This window comes from Phalaenopsis equestris, unplaced genomic scaffold, assembly GCF_001263595.1.
Source record: "Phalaenopsis equestris unplaced genomic scaffold, ASM126359v1 Scaffold001082, whole genome shotgun sequence".
Taxonomy (NCBI): Eukaryota; Viridiplantae; Streptophyta; class Magnoliopsida; order Asparagales; family Orchidaceae; genus Phalaenopsis; species Phalaenopsis equestris.
Window position 1 is genome coordinate 653,936 of NW_018165521.1, and position 27,407 is coordinate 681,342.

At 33.5% G+C, this 27,407-nt stretch overlaps 1 protein-coding gene across 5 annotated transcripts; it reads right to left on the reverse strand.

The window, feature by feature from the left end:
- Window positions 1-2,450: 2,450 nt before the first annotated feature.
- Window positions 2,451-26,046, reverse strand: LOC110033060 (isochorismate synthase, chloroplastic-like; the record flags this gene model as incomplete). 5 transcript variants are annotated; one of them, XM_020736917.1, is given in 16 exon segments in its annotated part: window positions 2,451-2,665; window positions 2,749-2,841; window positions 3,147-3,244; window positions 4,604-4,688; window positions 5,062-5,172; window positions 5,291-5,348; window positions 6,594-6,712; window positions 17,791-17,859; window positions 17,958-18,032; window positions 18,335-18,478; window positions 18,559-18,675; window positions 18,817-18,934; window positions 23,960-24,037; window positions 24,167-24,201; window positions 25,440-25,637; window positions 25,973-26,046. In XM_020736917.1, coding segments are annotated over 16 exon segments (1,517 nt in total), but the record flags the coding sequence as incomplete, so codon positions are not given.
- Between the last annotated feature and the right edge of the window lie 1,361 nt (window positions 26,047-27,407).

Sequence of the window (27,407 nt, forward strand, 5' to 3'; positions counted from 1 at the left end):
TCAAAACAAATAAAATCATCAGTATATTTAATAAATATGGCTATTTTATATTGTGCCACACTAATGCCTAAATTTTCATATATAATTATAAATAATTAATGTACTAAACTCAATATTAATATTATGCCTATGCTTAACAAATATCTAAAGCACCACATCATATGAATGCCTAGTGAAAATTTGATATGATCATATCAATATCTGCATAATAAATAGAGTATAAAAAATCATTAAGTTAATACTATCAAAACATTAATATGCTTTAATTTTTCCAACATATATATATATATATATATATACATACTCTCTCTCTCTTTCTCTCCCACTCTCTCTAAGGTATAATGGATGTGGAATGAAAATGATGTCAAAATTAACATTTTTAATATATGTAGAAATATAAAACGCAACGCATCCTCGTAATTTTATAAACATTTTTACTTTTAAATACAAACTTCATATTGATCCTCCAAATCTAAGCACCAAATTATTAAAAAAAAAAAAAAAAGTAGTTATAGAGTTATAAATCATATCTAAAACTTTTCAATGAAAAAAGTTTATAATATACAACTAGATAGTTCCAAAATTCCACTTATACTTACACCTACTAACTAATTAAATAATTCAAGTTGATTAATTAAGCTACTATTTTCATAACTATATTGCCCATTAAATTAATAATAAAGAAAAGATGCTATATAATTTGATGATGATAGCCTAAAAATTAGACTTAAATGATTCCGAAAATTTTGGTTGAACAGCATAGGTAAAATTTAATCTAATAGTAATCTAGGAGAATCACATAATTGGTCTTAGAAATAATTTTTATATAATCATCCAATGACCAAAAACAATCTGTAAAAACACTTTAATAACTATCTAAAATTAATACTTTAACCAAAAAATACATAAATATTAATAAAGCAAACAAGCATGTGAAGCTATTATTTTAGTAAATAGAATTGTACCTATGGTCAATTTAAGATTATATGTGGTGAATCATCTGTTCTTGCTCCTGCCAAAATTGTTGGAACTGCCTAAACAATGTTTATTTATTGGGCTGAAATTTTTTGTTTTAGTCTTTCATGCTCCTTCCACTAGCCCATTTAGGATGAACTCCATCAAGTCTCATGCCTTAACTGAGCTCTTAATAAAAATTTTTAGGTGTCACTAGGCATTTGAGTGATAGTTGCAGTCCTATCTAAAGTTATAATATTTAGAGGTATCCACGCTAGAATATTCATGATTAATGGTTTGAGTCATCTAAAAGAATCATTCTTGAATTGCTTCGACAACTTCAGCTATTCAATCTCTCCCTTTTTATTATATCTTTTTCTTTTTTTCTTTTTTTTAATTTTAGAGACAATATCTCCATTGACTTTGGGTTTTCAAAACAACCTCAATGTGACAATATTTATAATTTGCCAAGTTGAAATTGAAGCAACAAATGGATTATCGCATTCAACATTAAGATGATTTAGTAACTTCACAAAGTTTTCAGCTTTTCTTATCAGAGTGCTTATTTAAGTGGTCCCCTTAAACCTTTAATAAGCAATACTTGTGGCATAGCCAACGCTAAATCTCTTCCACTTTCCCTAAATGAAATCTTACAATAAAACTTCTTAAGAACTTACCATAGTCCAGCCTATCTTAAGCAAGGCTTGAAAATTCTTTAGAATAATTTCAAAACATAGACACTAGGAAAATAAGTTTCTCTTGAATTCAACGAATGAGGTAATACATTTAAGCAAGTGCCAAAAACACTACTAAAATAGCAGTTCCTAGTAAATCATATTCATCTAAGCATATCATTGATGTTTCGTAACCTTCAGGCTCAGAATAAGTAATGTGTATAAAAATTTGAACTTAACTAAGGTTGTGCCTCAGCGATTTATCTTAAACATACATTTGTCAATTGACTAATAATTCTAGACCCTTCATGGTGGGGTGGCATCAATGCTATTCTTTGGGTAATGGGTCTTGCTAGATTTGGAAGTAGAAGTTAGCACAAATACAAACTTGGTTGTTACTAACAAAATAGAGAATTTGAAGGTCCATCATCACGAATCTTCAATTGTAGAGTCGTTCTAGGAACGCTCTTTAAGCCTCTTTGGATCATTCAAGCGAGTCTAGCAAATTAAGATATCTATTGATGCCAAAGTTTTGGATATTTCATTTTGCTTAATCTTTCTTATCATATTATTCCCCAGCTTTTAACTCTCAAATGCTTAATTTATAATTCTTAACTTTTGTTTGCACCCACAATACATGAAAAAAGAAATTTTAATTCAAATTTATTGGTAAGGAAAAAATTTATATTCACGAGTGGCTAAACAACAAAATGGAAGAATGAGAAAAAATAAAGTAGAGAGAGCTCTGAAATTCAATTTTTCGCCCCCAAAGAATAACTTGTGATGGCGATCTAATGTTGAGGCAAAATACCATAAGAATGATTACATTTAATGCAAATAAAAGCATTAAAAAACTTAATGAAAGCACAATATTCATGTCATTCCCAGGAAATAAATGGGACAATTTTGGAAATGTTTACGCGTAAATTACGATAGACTAAATAGAAATCACTAATCACCTCTTGCCACAGAGCCTGCATTTTTGGTTTCTCTCAAACATATGCTTGGAGCTCAGGAAGGTTCAATGCTTTCGTGAACTGAGGAAAATTTAAAACCAAACCATTCAAGATAATTACAAAAGAAGCCCAAAAGGAGAGAGCAGACCAAGAGAGAACAAGACCTGGGATATCTTTAAATCAACTTCTTCCCATTCTAATGACGGAATGGTTCCTCTTACTATCCCAGCACCAGCATAAACTAATGTGTTCAAGTCCTAACATTAAGATGGGTAGGTAAGAAATCAAAGCTTATTAGCATAAAGAAAAGTGAGTTCTCGATATTAACGTGCGTTTATACTTTCAATTTAAGCTGCTAAATATGTATTCAGAGGAATAATCAAAAGCAGATAAGTTCAAATATTGTTACTAGAACTCAAGCTTATAATGTCACTACAAAACATTTTTTTGACATCTGCAGGGCTAGTAAATAACATGTTATAGTAATGCAGAACCGGAGCAAGGTGTACATACAGTGATTCTAAGTTGTATTGTAAAAAAGAAACATAAAAGCTTATATTACCTGTCCAACAAGAGCTGATCTGATGCCAACTGCAAACTCAGTTTCACTTCCTCCAAACCAGCCAACGGGCCCAGCATACATTCCACGATCAAACTTCTCTAAGAAAACCAAATAAATTTAATCATTATCATTTTATGAAAAATGGTGTTCTGTTAAGCACAATAACTTAGAAAGGCAGTGTTTCAATATAACTAGGTGTTGAAGGCTCGGATCCATAGTTATGATTTACTGACATTTTGCAATAGTAAAGCATGTTAAGTCCAACTTGGTTCAAAATACCAACAACATGCTTGACGTGTTAGATTTGCCATCCATGAACTTGTTTTTAAGAAAATTGGGACACTGTGACTGAGTGTCCAACGTGTGCATATTAACCAAACTAAAAAAAATAAACTGTTAAACCCCAACCTCAAAAGAAACCATAGTCCCTAAAACTTATTTTAATTCTCATTCTAAGTGTGTTTTCGAGTCCCTCGTAGAGTCTTTGTCCCAACGTATTCTTCCATTCTGCTAGCATGTGTGATTTACAATGTTGAAATTTGGAATTCATTTGAAACAACCTATGTAAGTATTCTAAATTTATTAGTAATAAATATGTGGCAGGTCTGTTTCGTATTTCCCACTGTGGGATAAAGGCTTATTGTAGGTCTATTTCGTATTGCATGTGCCCAAATTCAAAAATAATTCATTAACAGGCATTTCAACTTAAAAAAAGATAGTATTGCCAGAAAAAAAATTAGTCAAATGCATGTTTGGTTAATGAAACTGACATGTCAAATGTAACCTAAGGCATTCCTTATATTAAAAGTAATACAAGTTTTTATATATATTCATTTCTGATACAAGCAAACATGACAAGACAAACAACTGCAATTTCTATAGCATATTTGGATTTTTTTTTTCTTTGAATTAGCATTCAGACTCTCTTCGGATAACAAAAGATGGCAATTTATCCTACTACTAATTGGCGTTACTTCTTTATTGGGGTATAAAAGACTTTTATGTTGAAATTACTTGTAACATATGAGAAGGGCAGATTTGTTTTTCATGAATTTAGCAACATTAATAGCAGAATATGATGTTATCCCTATTACTTTTCATATGTAAAAACATATTATAAATGAAAGGAATTTTTTTATATATAATCTCTCTCTCTCTTTCTCGCTCGCTCTAGAGAGAGAGGGAGAGAGAGATAATGCAGGATAAATCCATGCCCATGCCTATATATATATATATATATTTTGATAATAGCAGTGTCTTCTCTATATCCCCTTATCAAAACACATGAAATTGCAGATAAATTTAGTGCACAAGTTCATCACTACAAGGTCTCGTGGGGTCTAAAATTTCTGTACAAAACCAGCAATTTAAAAAGTTTGGTGGAAAAATACAATGATCTGATTAAGAACTATTCATGAACATGGAATATAGAGAAAACACAGTTAACTTTCACGTACCATCTTCTTCTATAAAATGACGAGCCTCTTCTGATGGCATTCCACAAACTGCAGGACTTGGGTGCAAGGAATCTAGGATTTCAAACTGACAATTAAAATTTTTTTGTGAAGGTAAGAGCCAACACATGGAACAATACAAGGAAAGAAAACGCTACAAGGTTTAATAAGATAAACTTGCATGAAACTTTGCAAACTTTGGAGAACACTGCATGATATTTGATATCTATCTGGTAAAATGAAAAAAGATGGTAAAACCCAACACATTTTAGCTCCAAGGGTTAAAATTTCGGAGAATAAGATGGGTTGCGAAAACACATATTCGTAGAACAGAGAATAAGTTAGCTATTCTGCAATATGCATGTTAGAATTATTACTGATTATAATATTTGAGTAGTTATGGCTTTCTTCGGAAAAAGTCTAAATGTTTACGAGTGTTATTTGTACTGTAATAATCAAACCTCATCATATTCCCTCCTTAACTTGCCAAATAATTCAGTACATATATGCTGTACTCTGGGAAGTCTTCGTAGTCGTTTAATCGGGTCAGCAACTACTTCATCGCAGATGGTCTGCACCAGAGTTATTGAATTAATTCTGAAGTAACATATGGAAACAAAAGGGAAATTACATATTCAAACAGATCAATATCAATAGCGAAGTTTACTACAAATGTGAGTATTTACTTGCCTCCAGTTTTCGTCTAATGCTCTCCCGCACTACGGCAAATTCAAAATCCTCCTTGGGACTGCAGAAGAAAATATATATAGTACCATAATTTTCAAATGAGAAAAGTCACCTGAAACAGTAAGCATATTATTTCTGTATTGCTGCTCGAGTTAATTCAAATTTGACTGATACAACATCTTAATTATCTGAATATCACATTTACCTGGAGAATTACATAGAGGTTGGTTTAAAAATTGCAGATACTGGAGCCTTCAGTTACAATATTATAGAAATAGCCTACATTGTTTGGCAAGGTAGTTAGGTCTTCTCATGGTTAAGGGGTTAGGCTTGTCAAGCCATGCCAAACTGGGTGAGCCTGAGATGTATTATTTGTGCAAGCAGGGGGCGGAAAAGCTGCAAATTCAAGAGCGTAATATTTGGGGCATGTGGTGTGTGCTACCGCCAAAAAGCTCGAAAAGTGGTTGCAAAAGAAAATTTTATGTAAGGCCAAAGAGACCAGAATGTGGACACTAAGTTGTATTATAAAAAAAAAAAAAGCGAGGCTGGTTATCCTCATTACCAGACAAATAGAATAAAGCAAATCATATTATCTCTACAATACAACGCCTCTTCCGCTGACCCATAAAAACAAGAGATGATTTTTGGTTAAAAAGCAAAGCAAAATGCCTTCCCCAACCTTTCTTCACTATTTTGAGATACTCAAGGAAATCAAATTACCAAAAACAATGATCTGGTCCCAAAAAATGAAAAAAGTACAAGTGAAATTTGGAGCTGCGCTGCAAAAGATAGAGACTTGAGCACTACGACAACTTGCTAAATATATAGCACACACTAAGACTTGAACCCTAAGACAACACAATATGTAAACTAAAGCACGTTAGCTATCATAATATTTCAAATTAATCTGGTAAAAGGACTTTATACAAAGCAGTGCACTAGGAATGATATTTGATTAGTTGCTCCACACACAAAAGAAGAAACAAAGCGCAAGAAGGTCAAAGCGTCTACCATTAATGGTGTCTACCAGAAAACTAAAATAAAAATTTTTGACATATTCCTATAAATAAGCAATTTTATGTTTTTTCCAATAAGGAAAATAGGCATCCACCGTATATAGGGTCAGTTTTGCAAGATGAAATTTAATGCTTACAAAGTTATTGAACACTAGTTTAGAGAGCAATGTATTGAGCACTAAGACAACTTACTGAATATATTGCACAGCGCATTTGGTACTAGACAGGCATACATTTAGATGAAAGCAAAGGAAAATTGGTTTTTCCTCAAGCATCAAAAATAGAAGTACCTGTAAAGTAAATCCTGCCCAATTTGGAAATCTTCAATTTCTGTTACACCCCTGGCTCGCGTCCCAGCCAAAGCTTCACTTGATATATTTAGGAATTTTCGGTGAAACAATTGTTCTGGCTATTCAGAAGGTTTGTATGAATGAAAGAACATATTTAGGTCATATATTTAGGTCATAATGTAAAAGAACAAAAAAATATATCAAAATAGCATGCATCATCATTGGACCTCCATCAAGCAACATGCACAAATTTATCTATACCAAGATTTCAACAGCCATTTTAAAAGTTAAAAGTGTAATTCTTCTAACATAATATCAAAGCTATTTCATGACAAGAAAATAGTAATGACATTGAGGTTCTTGAAGTTTAAGGTATGCACTAGACAAAAACCGAGCCTGCCAAATAATCTAAAGACTATGTTATGAGCAATACTAAAAGAGCAACTTAGTTAGTCATTTGTTAGTTATTATAGTGGAGTATAAGTAGGACTAATATATTTAGATTTGTGATATGTGTAATTGTTATCTTGAATCTTAGGGTTAGAGTTGGAAGAGATTTCCTACCTCTTGAATTATATGTTTTTTTATCTTAAGGTTTAGGAGAGATTGTCTGCCCTCAAATTTCAGGTGCTTATCTTTTATGTATTTGAGTTGTGTTTGGTGTTATTGGAGTAAAATTTTTGTGTGTCCTAATTTATGTGAAAACTCATCTTGTTAGTATCAATTTGGTATAATAGCATTTTATTATGACAAACAAACGACGGGACTATGATAACTGGGAAGCTGACAGGTGTACAACGTCCCTGTCGTGATTCATGCTAGCTAGGAGTAGATAGGATCACAGTTTTACATAACTAGGAAGCCAACGGCGGGATCGCAGGGATCGCAGCAAGAATATAGTAGTGATACAATCACGATTGAGTACTGGAAGAAAAGTTCGGGATTGTGACAAGTACTGGGAAGCCAACAACAGAAGTATGGCATGCCCAAGATACACAGTCACGATTCAATTTCTCTGAGAAGCACCGCAGTGTGACCTAGTAGCACAGTCACGCTAAGAGCCAGCCGAGATATCAACCAACAGGATTGCAATGTTCATAACTCTGCTTTCATGATTGAAAATCTTTTTAGAAGTAACAGCAGCCAAAAAAAAAGACGCTCGGGAAGAGAAAGTAAAGGAAGAGGTAAGTCAAATTAGATCATAAATGAAAGAACATTTCTTAGCAATAGAGAGCAGATTCTCTCCCATGGAACAGAGATTCACAGTCATGGAAGAAATGATGAATAGTGTTGGGGAGCTTCAAGCAAACCAACCGCCACCTCCCACAGGATCGAGCAACGACATCTGGAGTGGATGTGAGCGGTAGCACTCAGAAGGACTCCCGCAGCATCAAGGCAATGTCATTGCCTTAGACAAATCAGGGGCAGTGGAATTGAGTAAAGGAATCAGGAGCGGACACAAGCATGGAATAATCTTGAGAGCAGGGGTTTCTCTCATGATTACACCAAGTTACAAAAAGGATGAGATCGCGAGATGGATCAGAGAAATGTTAGATCATATATCCTAGTATGTGTGCCTTCTCTAAGCCAATATTATTAGTGAAGAAGAATTGGATTACACACTTCTGTGTGGATTATCAGGCAATGAATAAGGAAGTAGTACAGTTGTCATCAATTTATGATGTCACGTGTGCAGGATGTCCACTTAAATTTTGTGGGAACTTATTTCTTTCATACGTCAGAGTTGTCAATGTGTGTTTAGGGCACGAAACATACGTTTAAACTGGCACAACCGTGTCAAAGACTGACAGACTCATTAGCATCAATTATTGATATTGCACATGTTTAATATATTTTTGAATGTTATGGAACTATATTTCATTCATACATAGCTTCTCATAGCTCAATACATTGATAAAAGCTCTTCGGCGTGCGTTTAGGGAACGAAGCTAGTGATTGCGTTGGTGCGGCCGTGCCCAAAAGTGGTTATCTTTTATTGACATCAATTTTTATGCCACATTTTTTTTATGTCTAATTAAATGTTACGGGACTATATTCCACTAATTTATAGCTTGCCATAGTTCAAAGAATGCAAAAAACAATTTTACAAACCTAAATTTCCAAAATCAATGTTTGGTCAGACGCCCCCGCGACAGAATTGGGCACACCCACGCCTATCTAGATTCCCTGAGAGCCCCCGCGCTAGGCCCAGGCGTCCCCGCACCAAAGAATGGCGCCCAAGCTCCCGGGAACAAAGAATGTGGCACCCAAACGACAGTTTTAGGCGCCCGCGTGCCCGGAAGCTGACATGCTTCAATTTTTTTGACTTTTTTTAATAAAATCAAACCACATTAGGCAAAAATAGATCATGGGAAAATGAGCTTTGCTGCTGAAAAACCCCCCCCCCCCCCCCGCCTAATTTTTTTCCTATTTTGATGATTTCAGCACTTCATGAACCAAAGAGCAGAGATTGGAGGACTTGCAAAATCATTCTAGGAGAGCTTGGAGATTTTTTTGGAGAGAAAGGAAGAGCTATCTTCTTCCACTTCATTATTTCTTGAGGTGAGAGCAAGAGAGAGTTTTTTGAGTTTCTTTGGAGGAGAAACATCATCCCCCTTGCACAAAGAGAACTCTTCAACAAACATCACGGTTGTAAGAATTTATACCTTTATTCTTCATTGGCTTAGAAAAGCCTTTCAAGGATGATGTTAGAGTTATAGGAATATTGATGTTAGAGACGCCCCCATAAGTTAAAGAGCTTTTCTTGCTTGTTCTCCCAAAATTCTCCAGTAATTTTTCCAAAACCCTCTCACTTGACCCATATATTCAACATTGTAGTAACCTTGTATTTGTCGTGATGGTTCCATCATTTTGATGGAATGATAGAACCTTAGAGAATACAAAGAATGAAAGAACCTCTTTGATCTTTCATTCTCTAGGTCATGAGAGTTTTTCTCTATGAAAAAATCTCTTGTACTTAATTCATACAAATGAAGGCGGACATAATAGTTCCAAGAGATGTGTTGGTACACCTCACCTTCACCAAAACTCAATCCCATGAGGTCCTTTAGGTGGCTTAGCTTGCCATCAAATAGGTTTAAGGGTTTCATTTTTTTACATGTGCACTTTTCTCATGAGCATGCACGATTTCGAATGATTGCATAAAATGTGTTTTATATTTTGCTTGTAATTTAATACTAAGCATGTGCAAAAATATATTTATGTGTTTTTCTTGATTTTTAAACTTAGCATGTATGTAAAAAAGTTTTTTGTAGAATGCTCATGATTTAAAATCAAGCATATGTGAAAAATTTATTTTGAAGCATGTTTGCAATGTATATGTGAAACTTTTATTTTGCATCTTGCATTTGATTTCACATTAATTTATGTAAAAATGCATTTCTTTTACGTTGTGCATTTTACATTTTCATGGCTAATGCCTCAACATGAGTATATGTCTCCATATGCTTATTTTGGATAGTACACTTGTGCTTGCACTTGCACTTACATTTTTATTGTGCATAAATGAACAAATGTCCCCATATGCTCATATTGGATACTTGTGCCTCACTTGTGCACAATATCTTGTGCACTTTCATTTGCATATCCTTGTTTGTCATTGTGCATAACACTGTGTAGTTGGATTTGCATGCTTGAGGTCTTTGCATGAGCGCATGTCCCCATATACTTATATTAGACATTGGATAACGTGAGGGGGTGGTAAGCCCACAGGGCCCTACTAAAGCATGACTCCACCTAGCAACAGTTATACCACCTAACACATATGGCGTCACCTAGAATTATCATAGTCATATCATGTCATATCATCTAGTACAAGTCCTGTCACTTAGCACATGACTTCATCATGACACTTCATATAGCAAGCGACTTCACCTAATATGGGTCATGCCACCTAGCACATGACTCCATTTAGTGTATTATGTCACTCCACCAAGTGTATGACATCATTTAGCATGAGTCATATCATATAGCATGGATGGCATCACCTAATAGTCATAGGTATATAATGGTATGTGGGCACAATCATACCACCTAGAATGATCGTGTTGTTTTGCTTTTGCTTGCTTTCAAATATGATCATGTCATCTTGTGTGTTCATCCTTAGCAAAGAAATCACATATATTTTTGTCTTTTGATGTAAGTACTCCCACCTATGATAGTATTTACATCTAAGATATCACCTTGTGCTTTTTATGATCGCTTACACCTAGCTTAAGCGATCATATCACGCATAAACACCATTCAAATTGCATCGTTCTCGGAAGTAGCTCCAGGAGAGTCCGCACCTTGATGGTAAATTAACCCTTTTAGATGTGTTTCAAAATGTTAATTGCAATGCTTTAATGAGCATTGCTCGCGGGTATAACCGCGTGAACAATGTGGATTATCGCATTGCGATTAGCACGTATATATTCGTGCTAAAGTTCCAAGAGGTTTGCCATGTGCCATGCAGGCTTGATTTTCACTTAGGACGTATTTTAAAATATAAAAAATATATATTTTTTTTCATATTATTACCCAACATGTTTTAAAACATATATTGAAATCAAGTATCTCATTTTAGATGCTTACCAGAATAAGGTAGGGCATAGTTAATTTTTTCATATGCTTAGTTATTTTCATATTTCGCACCTAGCCAAGCATTTTGTAGTACTATTTTATGTGTTTACTGGGTGTGAGATATGTGCACTAGTATATTAGGGTAGTCATGTCCAAATGGGAGGAGCCTCATAATTTAAAATTAATATCTTTTCTGCAGGCATTGTTTAGCTCTCCTCACGCCGAATAATTCATTATACGTTGCATGTAAATAAACTTTGCTAATATTTTTTATACATGAGTCTTCTTTTTAAATTTTTATATGCATTTTGTTTATAGTTCATTAGTTTGAGTATGTATCGGAAATAAGGTACGAGCATAAGCTCCAAGATATTTGATGTGTGGAGTCATGTGATAAAGACCAAGAGGAGTGCAACTGTGACTCGTACTTTAATTCCAAGTTAATATTGTTGTATAGATGTTAGGATCAGGCATGTATATGCAGAACCTGACAAACCTTTTTAACTTTATGGGATATGTTAACGACTCAGCGGTATCCGGTCATTCTTATTTATTTATATGGTGTTTATTTCCTGCACTGAGTGTTGAATTCTTGCTTTCTTGTGATTGTTGTTTGTCTGGGATATCCTTATTTGCACATAGGCTCATTAGGATAAAACATTTTCTATAAAAATCATAATAATAAATTATTGAGTTTAACTAAAATTTAGAATTAAAATTGAATCAAATTTTAAATGAGAAGTGATATGCTTTATTTTCTTGCATGGCTTTCGGGTCGAATTTAAAACCGTTCAGCATGCATGGCTCCCAAATTATATTAATAGGGCCTCCATATTAAAAATTATTCCTGAAAAACTGTATGATATTTGCATATCCCGATAAGTACTCTTACTTTTTCAATCTGACTGGCCAAGCATAAATTTCTACGCATAGGTGGTTGTCTAGAACGATTACGATGTTAGATGCCCCCCGACCCAGATGGGTGCAAGTCCTTTGTGGTTTGGTTCGGCTTTGTAGCCAAATCTTTCTATTCCTTTTATTCAAAAAACTTCCTTGTCATTCTCTTGTCAGGTATAAGTCCCATTTCTACGAATTCCATCTAAGCATTTCATAAAGAATTAGATGTTTCTTTGATTTAAATTTAGGACTATTGAGATTTTTTGGACGACACAACCCTAAGATGCTAACGAGGAATCTCAGGTTGGGTTGGGTCGACTACCTTCACGACCAAGTAGACAGTCCTAATAACTTGGGATGGATCCATGGAATCCGACATCGTCTATCTCTACAAGCTTAGAAATTTCTCCCTGTTTCTTGATATACCCCCTTTGAGCCCACTCATATCTATTGACACATCGTTGAGGTTATTTCATAGACCTCATTTGCCGATAAGTCGTCGCATGTTTGAGATAAGATTATTCATCATCTACCCTTATTACCCAGTATTGCTTTGAAGCATTGGGATTTTCCTACTTGAGATGACCATTTAACCTTTTGGTATATACACTAATTATTACGAAAACATAAGCATGACTCCTTTAATTGAGAGTATTATTGGGTATATCCCCCAAGATATACTTAACCAAAGAGATATGTTCTTTTGGGAGTTGCTCTCGACTCTAAACAATAATATAGATTTTGGTTCTCTAGTTATATGGGTTCCTTTTATAGGATTGTGGATATGTTTTTAAGGTGTCTTTATCTGATCTCGTTTTTGGACATACACTCTTGACATATCACACGAAGATAACCTTATAGAAGTTCTCCACGCTTTTTGTCTTTCGTTTGTCTAGTTTCGTCTTATTTACTATATTTTCAAGTTCTCTTCTTTCTCTTAATCATTTTGATGGTTCAAGAATGAATGTTATTTGAAAAAGAGAATTATAGGACGACAATCAAACAAGTTGGTAACTCCGAGTTTAAAAAGAACCAGAACAAATTGCCTAACAAATTTCTAATCATGATGAATGACGAGTTATTGGATGAGTTGCATGGGGTTGTAGTATCCTCCAGATTGACTTGATGACAAGGAACCAATAAATTCGGATGCGGCAAGAGAATGTGCACAAAATTGCATTTCAAATTCATGAGGGTCACTATGAATTTCTCATTAATGGAAAGGGTTGTCAGATGAGGATGACATGTGAGATCCATACAACTTTATCCAACACAGTTTTTTTTTGTCCACCTTAAAGACAATGTGTCTTTTGAGAAAGGAGTAATTTTAGACCAACGCCAAGCTCCGCCAGAGAATTTGAGGACTAATGCTAGGTGCAAGGCTAAAAGGGCAATTTAGTCAATTTTTAGTTATTATTATGGTGTATGAATAGGGCTTATTATGCTTAGGGTTAGGTTATGCATGTGTGATTGTTGTCTTGAATCATAGGCTTAGATTTTGGCAGAGATTGTCTACCTCTCAAAATATAATTGTTAAAGTTAGGGTTTGGGAGAGATTGTCAAACTGTAGGTGCTTATCTTTTATGTGTTTGTGTTGTGTTATATGGTATTATTGAAGTAAAATATTTGGCTGCCCAATTTTTTGTGTAAACCATTGGTTCCTATCGATATGCTTCACTTTATAGTCCATGTTTTTAAAAACCCTACATTTGGATGCCTAGGTTTTAATTTGTGATTCAAATAGGCCCCACAAAATAGCATTATTAGATATTATGTCAAATCATAAATATCCTTCACAGAATATGGTCATTGACCGCAAAGATCATGGTTGGAGTTCTACCAACACTTTGCAACTCATTGCCTCAATCGAACATATTGAATCTTCTAGTCCTCTACTATTAGGGAAACGAAAGTTGGAAACTCCATTGTAAGACCAAGCAATGTAGTTTAGCAAGCGGTTGTTCCTCTAATCACCTCCAAGTTGCTTCAAAATGTTTATACATCTATAACCTTCAAATCCAAATTTTGTTATTTCTATAACTTTTTAGGATATTATAGCCCAATATAAAACCTTGCATGAAATATGTATATGTTATAATCTATATATTATTTATGATTTATTCTTGAACGAGGAATCTATGGTTTTGACTCAAATTAATCTTCTTTTCAAGTTTTTGAGGAACGATCTCTTTATCTGTGTATGACTTTTGTGTGATGTTTGCATATTGTATCCAGTTCATTGACACATTTCTAGTTTCCTTATCACTTTTCATGTTTATCAGAGAAATACTGAAGGTTCAATGACTTTAAACTGATTATGGAGATGAATTGCACTATGACAAGACGATGAGAACATTGTGGAAGCCAAACATTCAACTAATACTCATAGGCTTGATCACACAAGGGGGCTTAACAGCTAAGTTTGTCTTAGCTAGGTTTTAGTTGTCACTTCAAAGTCCGAGAGGTAGAACCTAAGGTAAAAGACTGAAGTCACATACCAAACAACACTAGAGACCCAAATGTAGAGACTTCAAAATTGTGGAGCAATGTGATAAGTGCCCTAAATATCAAAGACTAGTATGTTATTTACCCAAAAAAATGTATTGACTTCCTAAGACCAAGGAATACATTTAGTAATTGTCATCAATAAGTGTATAACCAAATATAAAGTTTGGGGACAAGATGAAGGGACCATGTGTCATGATCCGGCCGAGGAGTTTGGAATTACCAATGCAGGAAGAGACGGTAGGATGGTGAAATTTATATTTAGTTCCATGTTCTATCACTAATAACTAACAGTCCAAATAATTGAAAGAATCGCTAACAAAATAAAATTTTAATTCAATTTAAACATAAAATAACTATGATAATAATTAGATTGCTCTAACTTTGCTGCATTTTTTATTAGCAATTTCTCCTCTGTTACTTATTTTCTTGTCCAATGCATAACCATGAAAATATTATTTTATCATGGTAAGTATTGTTCCTAAATTTACTGTAGCATATCGAAATAAACGAACAATATGCATGTTAGTTAAACACGGTAAATCAATATAGAATATATTAGTAGTTTATAAAATTAAAATGATCATTCAAGTGATTTCAAAATATTATATTATTCAATATGATATCTAATTTTATCAATATCCTTTTATATATACATCCATCATTGGAGCTTCATCTAAATTGTATCAATTAATGAAAATCAATATCAGTATCATTTTCTAGTTTACGTGTATGTATTCCTTAGTATCATAAGATAGTGAACTTCATCAAATAACATATAGATATAGGCATTATGTACGGGTCATCTTATTCACATATACATATCATTTCATATATTTCTATAATAATTTAAAATATATGATGAAAGTGTATACATGCTTAGAGATACATTTGATATAAATTTCGATATGACTAATACATCTAATAATTAGTTAAATCATGATTAAATACGCAAAACTCTATCTAAACAATCACTAAATTCATTAAGTTAGAAGAAAAATCAATATTATTACTATACTACATAAATATGAGTAGTCACCTAAATGCTAGATTATTTGATTTTGTCTTTTACTCTATAGGCCCCGACTCCTTCAATGAATAACGCATAAGATAAAATAATCATTTTGATTATTTTTACTAAATTTTAATTAACCATCACTTATTCAAATATATGGATTACCATTTTTACCTAATACATTTCTTAACATACTGTTATTAGTAACTAATTAGATTTGATATTATACTATTAAAACTTTATATGAATATGGAAATATTTTACAGCATAACTTCACCTATAAATATACATATGTAAATACATTAAATTAATTAATCATTATTGTATTACTTAAATAATTACTTCAAACAAAATTAATTAATTTAATATTTGACATCATGTCACAATTTAATTATTATTTAAAATTACCCGATCATAATACTTAGAATTCATCAATTAAATTTTCAACTATAACAACTATTAAGATTAACTTCTAATAATTTTATTCCTAATTATTATTTTAATGATTTAAATTTTATTTTTAGGTATACTTATTTTAAGAAAATTAAATGAGGTTAGATTTACCTTTTGTTTTTATAAATATCAAATCTCAATAAAATAGAGATTTTATATTTTGAATTTTTCCTTCCTGATATATCTTCATTTCCATACAAAATCCCTAACCTAAAATTTGCTTAGAATATATTCTAAACCTAGGGCTTCCCAAAAAAAAAAAATCTTAATAAATTTATGTGTCTATGTTTAGGATAAGAAATATTAACTTCCCACAACTAGATTCAATCCAAAATGGTTGGTTCACCCATTTACTACTTCTAGCCGAGTAGCACACCTTCATTTGCTCCTGAGTCGATTCTCTATTACCCATGCGAGTTCACTGTCGCCAAAAGCTCACGCTCCAAATCTCTCAAGGTTGAAATGTTGTTTGCATGCATTGCTCTTGGTGTGCTCTCCAATTTTTGCTCAAGGTGACTCTTGTATGCTCGATCTCACACAACGTTCGAATGTTGCACTAACCTGCTCACTGCGCCACTCACTCGTGAATCCTCTCACTCGAGACCGGGCGCAAAGGTGCTTGATCAATCTCACTTCTTTTGCCAATCTCATTGCCTTCAACTCCCCTCTTCATATTCTTTGATTCACATCAGACTTGTAGTCTCCCCTCTCTTTTACTCTTATGGCGCTCAACTGCTTATTTTCACTTTGTATGTTTCACCGTCTCCTCCCTTTATCTCCTTTTTGATAGGCTAGCATCAGTTCAGTTGAACTGCTGCTATTTGGTTCCAATTGTATGGGATATTACACTAGAAAAACTTCCAATGAAACAAGGTGCAGAGCACTTAGAGTCATTTGCCCAATTTTGAAAGCCCGAGCTCAAAACCACTTGTGAAATTCCAAGTCCAAGCTCAAGAGGCTATCACGCAATTAAAAAGACTCAAGCTTAGAAAACACGCACGAAATTCAAAGCGCTCAACTTTGGAAGATACTCGTTCAGTTCAAAAGACACTTGCCCAGTTTAGAGGACTCGAGTTCAAAAGGCATTTTCCCGGTTGGAGGGCTCGTGTATGAAAGGTACTCACCCAGACCAAAAAGCACTTGTCCATTCAAAGGCTATGACTTATTTGTTACTCAATAAGACCAATAATGCCTTCACCAAGGCAACAATCCAAATGTATTCTGATAAATTTGTTTTCATATCTATAATGGATATGTAATGTATTCATTTATTATATTCAAATAAAGTGACTCCGATAGCGTCCAAAAGACTTATAAATATGAGGTTGAACGTTTGCATCAGCAAAGAAGATTCAAAACTCTGAATTTCCTAGTGAAGTAGTAGAATCTAATTTATCTCCGTCACACTTTTCTCTTTTCTTCTTCTGTCTCCTTTCCCAGAGTTCTGCTCAGACCACATGAGTTCTATAATTATGGTTAAGGAATCGCTACTGATGATTACACTGACAACATGCTAGGATAGTGTTATTAAAATGATTCAATTATATGAGCACACGTTATGTAAATCTTAGCATTATCTCATAAAAATATAATTGGAGAAATCACTTTTAAACTCTTTGTAGGTCTAAAATGAATGTTCTCATCATCCTACAAAGTATAAATCATTGTCATGGCATCATCTTTTATCTAGATAAAATAGAAAGGTCAAACAAATATGAGAGCAATAGCAGCATTTACTCGACATACAGTATTTCCAATAAATGCTGGAGAATTAGGAGGCTGGATGCAGAACTGGTATGAATGTTGGCCATCAATCTACTCATGACATGACAAAAACAACTGATAAATTATCTCAGAAAGCAAATTATTCTGGAATTAAAATAAGCAAAACACGATTTTAACAAAAAATGTACCCGTAGAGAAGCCAATAATGCCACAGGATCAATGACAGTGTCAGTAACGTATCTGCTACAGCGTGCCAATACAACCTAAGAAAAATCAACAGACAAATAAAATTATGTATAATATAGAAAAGTATAATTTTTTGTATAGGTAAGAGGTATTGCACTACAGAACGCCAACAATCTGAATTCCTATTTCAATGAATCAAGTTCAAGAAAACTAACATGGATGTTGAGATTCAGGAAAATATCAGAAAAAGATGAAAGAGCAATGATAAATATAACTCATGAATGAACTTTTACTTGGTTTTTTACTTCTTCCTAAGAAAAATTAGTCAAATACTGAAGTTGAAAGGTACTGTCTGACTAATAAGAGAGATAACCCTAACCTTTACTAGGCCTGAATTTCTTCTATTTATCATCTCCAGAGCTTTAGTAACAGAATCATTCCAGGATGCTTTATTAGGAATATGACTGCACCCAACAATACTAGTTCGGAGGATTGGCTGATCTAGTTTATCAAATCGTACTAACTGCATTACCAACAAATAGATTAGAATTGATCATCAGAAAATTGCCAGTCAGACCGCATCAACAAGGCACTTGAGCAGACCTTTTTCATTGTGGCTTGAAGCTCATGTATTGCTCCTTCCCAAGTCAAAAGAAGGGAATCATCCCAGGCAATGGTAGCAGCGAGCATAGAACCATCTTCAAACTCATCAAATTCAACCTGTTATTCACTTTAATAGCCAGGGCCTTAACTACAAACTAATAGATTATCATAAATTCATTTATAATCAGACACAATATGATAGCTAAAAATAGCAGAAATCAAATTACTGAAACAAAAAAGAAATAGTGACCTACAAACCTGTGGAATAATGAAGTAAAATGAGCCAAACTCCTTCCACTCAGTAGAAATATTCCTCTTCGCATCAAACCGAATGGCACCATAAGCACGAACGAGTGGGCAGTCATTATTGAGAAACCTTTAGAAAATCAGAGTTATTATTTCGCTTGTTTTTCATAAAGTCACTCCATTGAACTGAGTCTTAGAAATTTTGATTGGGCGTTTAGAACGAATCAATGAAAAAAGTACTTACGTTCTCCTGATTCAGAGTACGAGATGGGTATTCACACAATTCAAGCACAAAGAGTAGAGGAATATTCATAAATAAAACTTTCATAATACCTAAACTGGCCTTACATTATGGAGTGCAACAATTAAATTACCCGCAATACTAAGGGGACCTTATATATCAAGAAGATATCAACGTCAAATGATAATTTAATTTTATTTCTTTTTTTTTTTTTAATTCCAATCAGAAATTCTGATTGAAAATTTAGATCACGAGCAATGAAAAAGGTAGATAAAAGGATTCAGTCTTTCCATTTGAAGTAAAAAGAAAACATTTTAGAGTATTTTCAGAAAAACCAGATTTTAATTCTCCCAAATTAAGGAGAAAGCAAGAAAATCAAATACAGAGATTTTAAAATTTTATATTTACTATAAACAAGTGAAGTTTTCCGCATGGTATTGGTACCTCGGTATGTCATGCTTTCAACGTACATGAAAATCCAATCATAAATGAATACCATTGCATATACTGCTACATGTAATAAGTTCATATCTTTTAAAAAGGAGCAAAGGAAAATGAAGTTTCAAAGGCCTACAATAAAGATTGATTGCCCTCTTTCATAAAAAAGGGGCTTTCTCGTAACGTAAAGTACAAGAATAGAATTTATTTGAAGAGTCATTGGATCAATAATGTTTAGAAAAAGAAAATTAGATGCCATGATTCATAGCTTATAATGAAGTACTGTCTCATAGATTCATATGCAAAAAAGGAAAGAACGTGCCCATGGATCGCTCTAGTAGCATCAATGAGCTATCTCTAAATAATCAATCAAGAGACAACTGAAGGCTATTTTTATGTATGTTATTATAAGAATTTCTTTCTTACTTTTTTCTTATAATTTTGTATATAAAGACCCATTGAAAGAATAAACAAGCAAAGATTTCTTAGCCACTTCTTACTCATGATATCAAAATGAGGCTAGGGTTTTCTGCTTCAAACATTTATTGTCTCCACTCCTCCAATCCAATTCTAGTAAGAGCTCTTCCTTCTCTTCATTATGTTTGCATCCCTTCCAAGAAGTCGAGCATCACGAATGATAAAAATCATACTAAAGGAAAACTTGAGAAACTTCAAGCCTCATATTGTTTGAATGAGAAAAATTATCCAACATGATCTCAAATTGTGAAGACATTTCTAAAAGAAAAGGAAAAGATCAACCGCATTGTAGTTCTACCAATAAAACCAAAAGATCCAATATTTGTTTTAAATAAATGGATTTCATGATCACGACATAGTTACAGAATACCATGATGATGGTAGTTAGCGGGCCATACATTTTCCTATACTGCAAAAAAAAAATTGTGATGTCATCAAACAAATTTAATCAAAAGTAAAAAACGTTGCACTTGTCTACAAGATCAAAACGAAACTCTTCTCAAAAAAAAAAACAATTTCGCCTACATATCTTTGAATTTTTAATTTCATTAAGGTTTACTGGCTTGAACCAGATTATAAGCAATTTGTGAAAAGAGAGAGTATTTGAGTTGCTTATAGGACTCAATAATGTCTTTGATCAAAGTTTAAGTGCAAATATTAGGTAGAGAACTTTCATTCTCTAAAGTGAGATTTTTTCTCTTGTATGAGCTGAAGAAAAAAAACCATGATGTTCAATGATTTGATCTTTGAAACATCTTCCATGACGACCATTGAATACCAACGTAAGAGATTTGGAATTAAAAAAACCAAAGAAAAACAAAAGCCTCCCCTTAGCAATCACCAGTGCAACTTGCAATTAGAAAGAGCATGTCAAAGATAAATAATGAAAGTTTCATGGGAAGCTCCATTAGAAAGAGCATGTCAAAGATAAATAATGAAAGTTTCATTGGAAGCTCCAAGGCTATAATGGAAACAAAGAAGGGAACAAAAAATGACCTGTTTTGTGGAAATAGATGAACTCAACTCAGGAAAAAAAATAGAAAATTAGGAAATCTCCTCAATTCTTTGAAAAAGCCATCTAGATAATGCTCTCTTGCTCCAAATTGTACAACTTTCAACTCTTATGTCTTTAGTGTCTCTAATACACCTTTCCCAAACCTATATCCTCAATTCATGTGGTATTGACCACAAGACAAACATTGCTAATATTTTTCAAACCAACAAACCTTAGCCTAGTAGTATAAAAATAAAAGTGGTAGATGATTCCTTAATAATTGTTGCAAGACATGAAAATATCTCTATTTTTCTCAATTTTATTTTAGTAATGTATTACTTGTTCCTCACCTTATAATTAATATTTTATCAATTCATAAAATTATCAAAGATCATAAAAGCAAAGCCACATTTTTAAAGATTATTAAATATTTTAGACCCTCACAACAAGAAAGACAATTGGGCAACCTAGAAAGAAAAATGAGCTATATCTTCTTGAGGTGTTGAATTAATTACCATGCTCCATCTCCACTCGCAATACCAACATCATCTAGAAACATCATTATGGGCTTGAGCATTCCTCTTTTAGAACTGTTCAAAAAATGTTTTCTTCTATTTTCATAAATGTGAACATTAAGGACTTTTATTGTGAGACTTACAAACTTATAAAACATCATCATGTTGTTTTTTCTTGAAAGTATTTATAGATCCTACACTCCGTTTGTTTTAATTCACAATGATATTTAGAAATCCACCAACAACTCCATATTTTTGATAAAGTTGTGGGATTTATCATCTTCATTGATAATTGAACTCAAATGACTTGGGTACATTTCATCAAAAAAAAAAAAATTAATGATTAATGTCAGATCAACTACCGGGGGCTTTGAACAAAGAAGTTGTATTGAAAAATTTTCCTATCCCTATGATTGATGAGCTGTTAGGTCAACTTTATGGGCAATCACTTTCTCGAAAAATTGATCTTAAGCCGGGATACCACCAAATCAGGATAAATCTAGCTAATGTAAACAACATGGCATTCAAGACAGATGAAAAACATTGTAAGTTCTTTGTAATGTCATTCGACCTCACCAGAGCTCTAACCACATTTCAGTGTCTCAAAAATCAAATTTTTTTAGCCTTACCTCAGGAAAACGTCTAGGTTTTCTTCGATAGCATTCTAATCTACAATCATTCAGAGACAGAGCATGTGAGGCACCTGAGGATAACCTTGGAGAAATTGAGGGAGCACCAATTGAATGCCAACTTGAAAAAATATTCCTTTGCACGATTATATGTGGAGTAACTATGGCACTTTGTGACAAATGCAGAAGTAGCAGCGAACCAATCCAAGTTCGAGGTTGTGGTAGACTGGCCTTTACCAAAGAGTTTGATGGAGTTGAGAGGTTTCCAAGGTTTCACCGAATACTGCAGGAAATTCGTGAGGAGGTACGATACGATAGCATGGCCGCTGACAGAATAGTTTAAGAGAGAAAGTTTCAACTAGGCGGGGAGAAGCAACACGGGCCTTCAAACATCTGAAGAGAGTTATGACCAGCATTTTGGAATTAGCACTTCCAGACTTCATTATATCATTTGTCGTGGAAACGGATGAGTCAGGGTATAGATTGGGAGCAAAACTCATGTATCACTAGGAGTCAATTGCTTACTCTAAGAATATAAATTATCTTCAGAGAAAAGAGATGAGAAAATTTAGATCAAAGATTTTGTTTATTAAAAAAGTAATGTATGGATTTTAGGGCTTTTGGATCAAGATTTTGGAGGTTATATTTTTTAATTTCGTCACTCAAAATAAGAAATTATTTCCATAAATTAAGCTTTGATATGGATATTTTAATATCAATGAAGCATTAAAACCTTAGAAAGTTATATAGGTTATGGGGGAATATGTAAGAGATTTGAACAGGGCGAGGTGCTTTAAGCTTGACAAAAGCAATCATCCAAGTTTAGCTGAGTCTAAAATAAAGTAGACGGGAATTGTCCTGGGAGAGAAGAGTATCAGAGGAAAATTATATCTAAAGACCCACCAAAGCACAAGGGGATCCTCCACCAAGCTTCACCAAGCCATTCCAAATATTATTTGGGTATACAAAAGACAACTTTATTCAACAATTGTAAGAATATAAAGTATGGTTTATTTATAAGCCTTTCCAAGCTTATACTAGCCTAGCATAATTTGAAAATTTTAAAAAGCAAATAAACTATTTTTAAGTGGATTGATGACTTTTTCCTAATAGAAAGGGAAAGAAAATAAGTAAAATAATAACATTTAGAAGCTTCAATAAAAAAATAGCCGAGCTAAACAAGGCAAATGAAGTGAGCTTGAAAGCAACCGATCTTTGAAGACCTTCATTTCCTTGCTTGATATATGGGCCCTCCCATCAAAGGATAAAAAATTAAGCTTCTTAAATACTTTTTATTGTTTGGAGGGAAAATAGGTCGAATTGTGCATAATGATGAAGCCAAATATGAATGCAATACTTTAGTATGCGATCTTCACCTTTGTCTTAGTGTTTGTGTTATATCACAAGGATTAATTAATTGGCATGATTATGTGCTTCATGTATTCCTATTGTGTATTATACTGATTTAAGAAAAGAAAATAAGTGTTGATATGTTGTAATAGGGAAAGAAGCTAAATGAAATCGAGTACTAAGTTGATGTATTAGCAATGATGTATTAGCAAAATGATTAAGTTCCGAAATTTATTCTCTCGCTTGACATTTCAAAAAAACACAGAAAAATACTCAATTTTTGGACCAAAGGCTCTCTCATTGTCTTCCAACCAAATATAGTATAAATAATATTGTCTTCTCTCCTGAAACTCTGAACCAAAGGCTCTCTCATTTTTGGACTTTTCTCACCATAATAGGAGCGAATGGAGAAGATTTAATTTTCCATTCCATTTTTCAAAACTCTCAATCAAGAGAAACACAGGAAAAATCAACAGTCGCAACTAATGAAACAGAGAAATTAAGAAAACACCTTTTAATGCACTTCCAATCTTCCAAACTGAAAGGATTATATCCCCAAAAGGAAATGGTCGAGCCTACACCTGCAACACTAACCAGACATTTCTCATCAATGCCATTGTATCTGTCATGTTCGTTTCCCGAAAAGTCAGTAGAATGCACCCTCCTCTCTCCTCGACTAGAAAAGTAGCATCGAGGTAGAAAATGTTGGGCAAGTAACCAGTCAATGGCTGCGGCCTTCTCCATTATCGGCACCTACAATTCAATCAAAATGTGCTCATTCTGAGAAAACTCTTACCACATGCCCTCTCGCGAACTTAAAGTCCCCTTCAACGAGGAATCCAAATAAATGCCACACAATTCTTTTGTTTTTAGGTATCCCACACCTAAATTTTTATATTTACAAAAATAGAGCTCAAATTCTCAATATTGCATTAAAAATAATATAATTATCAATTTTTAAAAATGAAATACACATTTTCATATCTAACTTTAAAAAACTAAAATATTATGTATAAAAATATGTAAGTTGAGGTGTAAGATGTGTAAATACATAAAAATTGTGTGCTACATATGTAAATTTTCCTTTATTTTCTCAAATTCATTTTGAGGGGCGCTTTTATTTGGATACATATACATGCCTCTCAATTCTTATGAATTTACTTATCTAACACCTAAGCGTCAATTTTTACATTCACGTCACTTTACATATGCTATAAGAAAAGCATTTCACTTTTTAAAAGTGAAGAATTTACATGCATAACACTTAACTCCTATGCATTTAAATATCTAACACCTAAGCTTCAATTTTTACATAAATGTTGCCTTATCATACATCAAAAGTTGTATTTCACTTTTTAAGAGTTTAAATAACTGTATTTTTTATGGGATATAATAGATTTGGGTGGTATAAATATAAAAAATAAAATTTGCATGTTAGATATGGAAATACATAGAAATTAGATATATGCATGTTAATGCCCCTTTAAAAATTAAAAAAGTGGTATTTATGATGTGATATGAAGATTTGGGCGGTAAAAATATAAAAAGTAAAATTTAAATGTTACATATGTAATCTCAATCATTTAAAGTGCATCGAAAGCTAAATAGAGCAATTATAGAATAAATATGGAAGAACCTCAAATTAGAAATAAGTTATCACATAACATTTTCATGGAATTTAATCTAATCTTTTGTTATCAACAAATTTCATTAGTTCATTGGTAATAAATTTAGGATAAAACTTTTAATTGGAAAAGAAAAAAGAGAATAATACTTCAATTTTCATTTTTTAAATGTAAAATAAAAATTTAAAGTATATCATATATATACTTAGAAATTAAATCATATTTATCTAAATCTTTCAGAAAATTATCAATTCAACAAAAATCTGATGGTTGAAAATGAAGCAAACGTAATTCGTGTCCATGGTGAAAAAAACTTGAAGTGCTGCCCTGCAACATGAGCATTAGTGAATTGATCAAATTGCTCACCTCGAGGCGGATAATGCCGGAACTGGTGCTCGGAGGATCTTCAAGCAGAGCAGTGATAGCCAAATTGAGTTGCGAAACAGCCGACTCAGAGAAGGCGACGGCGGGTAACGTGCGGGTCTCGTGGATCACAACCGGTTGGTCGACGGAGACGGCACTGCCGCTTCCGTTCGTGGAGAGTGAGCACGGTCGGTACCTCTGCTGCATCATCGCTAATTTTTGTTAACGACATCATCATGACGAAGAGCATGGGGGCACTATCGCTGATTGTTTGAGATGATTAACATCTAAAAATTTTCTTCTGATAATTTTTTTGATTATTTATTTCAATATTTAAAATTTATGTGAGAAACAAAATCAGTGTATCATATAAAATTTATAAATTTATATAAAAATTGCATAAAATTTTTTATTAAAAAGCAAATTTTGAAAGCAGAAGTTTTTATCTTACAGGATCTAAGCCAAATCTTGCTTAAATCAGACAAGCTGGGATACCAATGCGAGATTTTGGACGGACAGGGCGAGCAAACACTTACATGGCGGGAACATAACAGAATGACACGATGACGGCGTGAGATGGTCGCCGGCGACCGAAAGCTGCTGCTGGCGGGGGCTGCGGGCGGCGCGTGCCGTAGCCGACATTGATGAGCTAGTAGCAGCAGAGTTCGTAGGGCCTTGGAGAGGTGGATATGGTAGGAGTATATGGCTGCAAGTAAGGGTCAAGGCGTCTTAGCTGAGGCGGACTGGCAGTCTAAAATCTTAAGATAAATGGAAATTATTTTTCTATCCATCTATCTGTCCAGATAAATTATTTTTTAAGACATCTATCACATCTACTCAGCTCATAGTCTCACCTTCTATGTAATGAATCATCATTACTATTTTAGAATTATGTCTAACTTCAACCTTGATGAAGTTATCCAAGCCAATCATTTATAGTTCATTTATTGATGTTCCCTACCATACTTCAAAACCATGAAAGCACAAACATCAAAGGTCAATGTATCGGGATAGTCGAAATACAGAAACGTCAAACGTCATTTCCTTTGATCAGATCTTTCAGTCGACCAAACAAAAGCACAGTCGAACGAATGCATATAAGGCACCCATTCCGACCTCAACTGATTTCAGAATTTTTCATAAAGATGGTCAAAGGGCACTGTAAAATACATTTTTGATCTTCTTATAAGGTCATTTGTCAAATAAAAGTTGTCTGTTAGATTACCGTGACACACTCTCTACCTGAATGCCCAAGTTCACCCTAATGATCGGAGATTTTCTAATCAAGATTTCATTAAGAGGGCGCACAGATGACCTAAACCGCCCGAATGTATGTCGATCGACCAATAATTTTTCAGTTGACTGAATCACAAGACTAACGAGTCATTAAATGCCCTTTTAAGCAGTTATGAATATGAAATGGTGCTAATGTTAGTAATGAATATAAAAAGGTGTGAGGGTCAGTTATAAATGTGACATTATGTCATAATAACATGTAATGTCCCTATTAAAACAGGGTCAAACATGAAATTTCAATAGATACCCCCAAAACATTTAAGTAGGAGTAAATTCTACAATATCGAACTATTGATTTACTCTCTCAAAATTATTATTGTTATGCTCTTTGTTTCAGCTCTCCATCTCTCTCCAACACTTCTACCTTAGATGTGATCTATAGGGCATATTTAGATTCAACATCCTAAAATATGCAGTGAATGCAAAATATGTCTTCAAGAAGAAGAGAAACATGTCACAAAGAAGAAACTCATATGGGAGATACCACAAACATGAAGCACATGAGGAAATTTGTTCAACAACAAATTCAGGACTTCGAGAACAAATGGTTGGCAAGATGGCAGAATTGACCCGCGCCCCACTTGATGGAAGTGCACAAACACTCCAAGAACAAAACTATCTGACATGAGTCAATTTTAAGTGATTTCACCTATTTTTTATTTGTATTTTAAATGT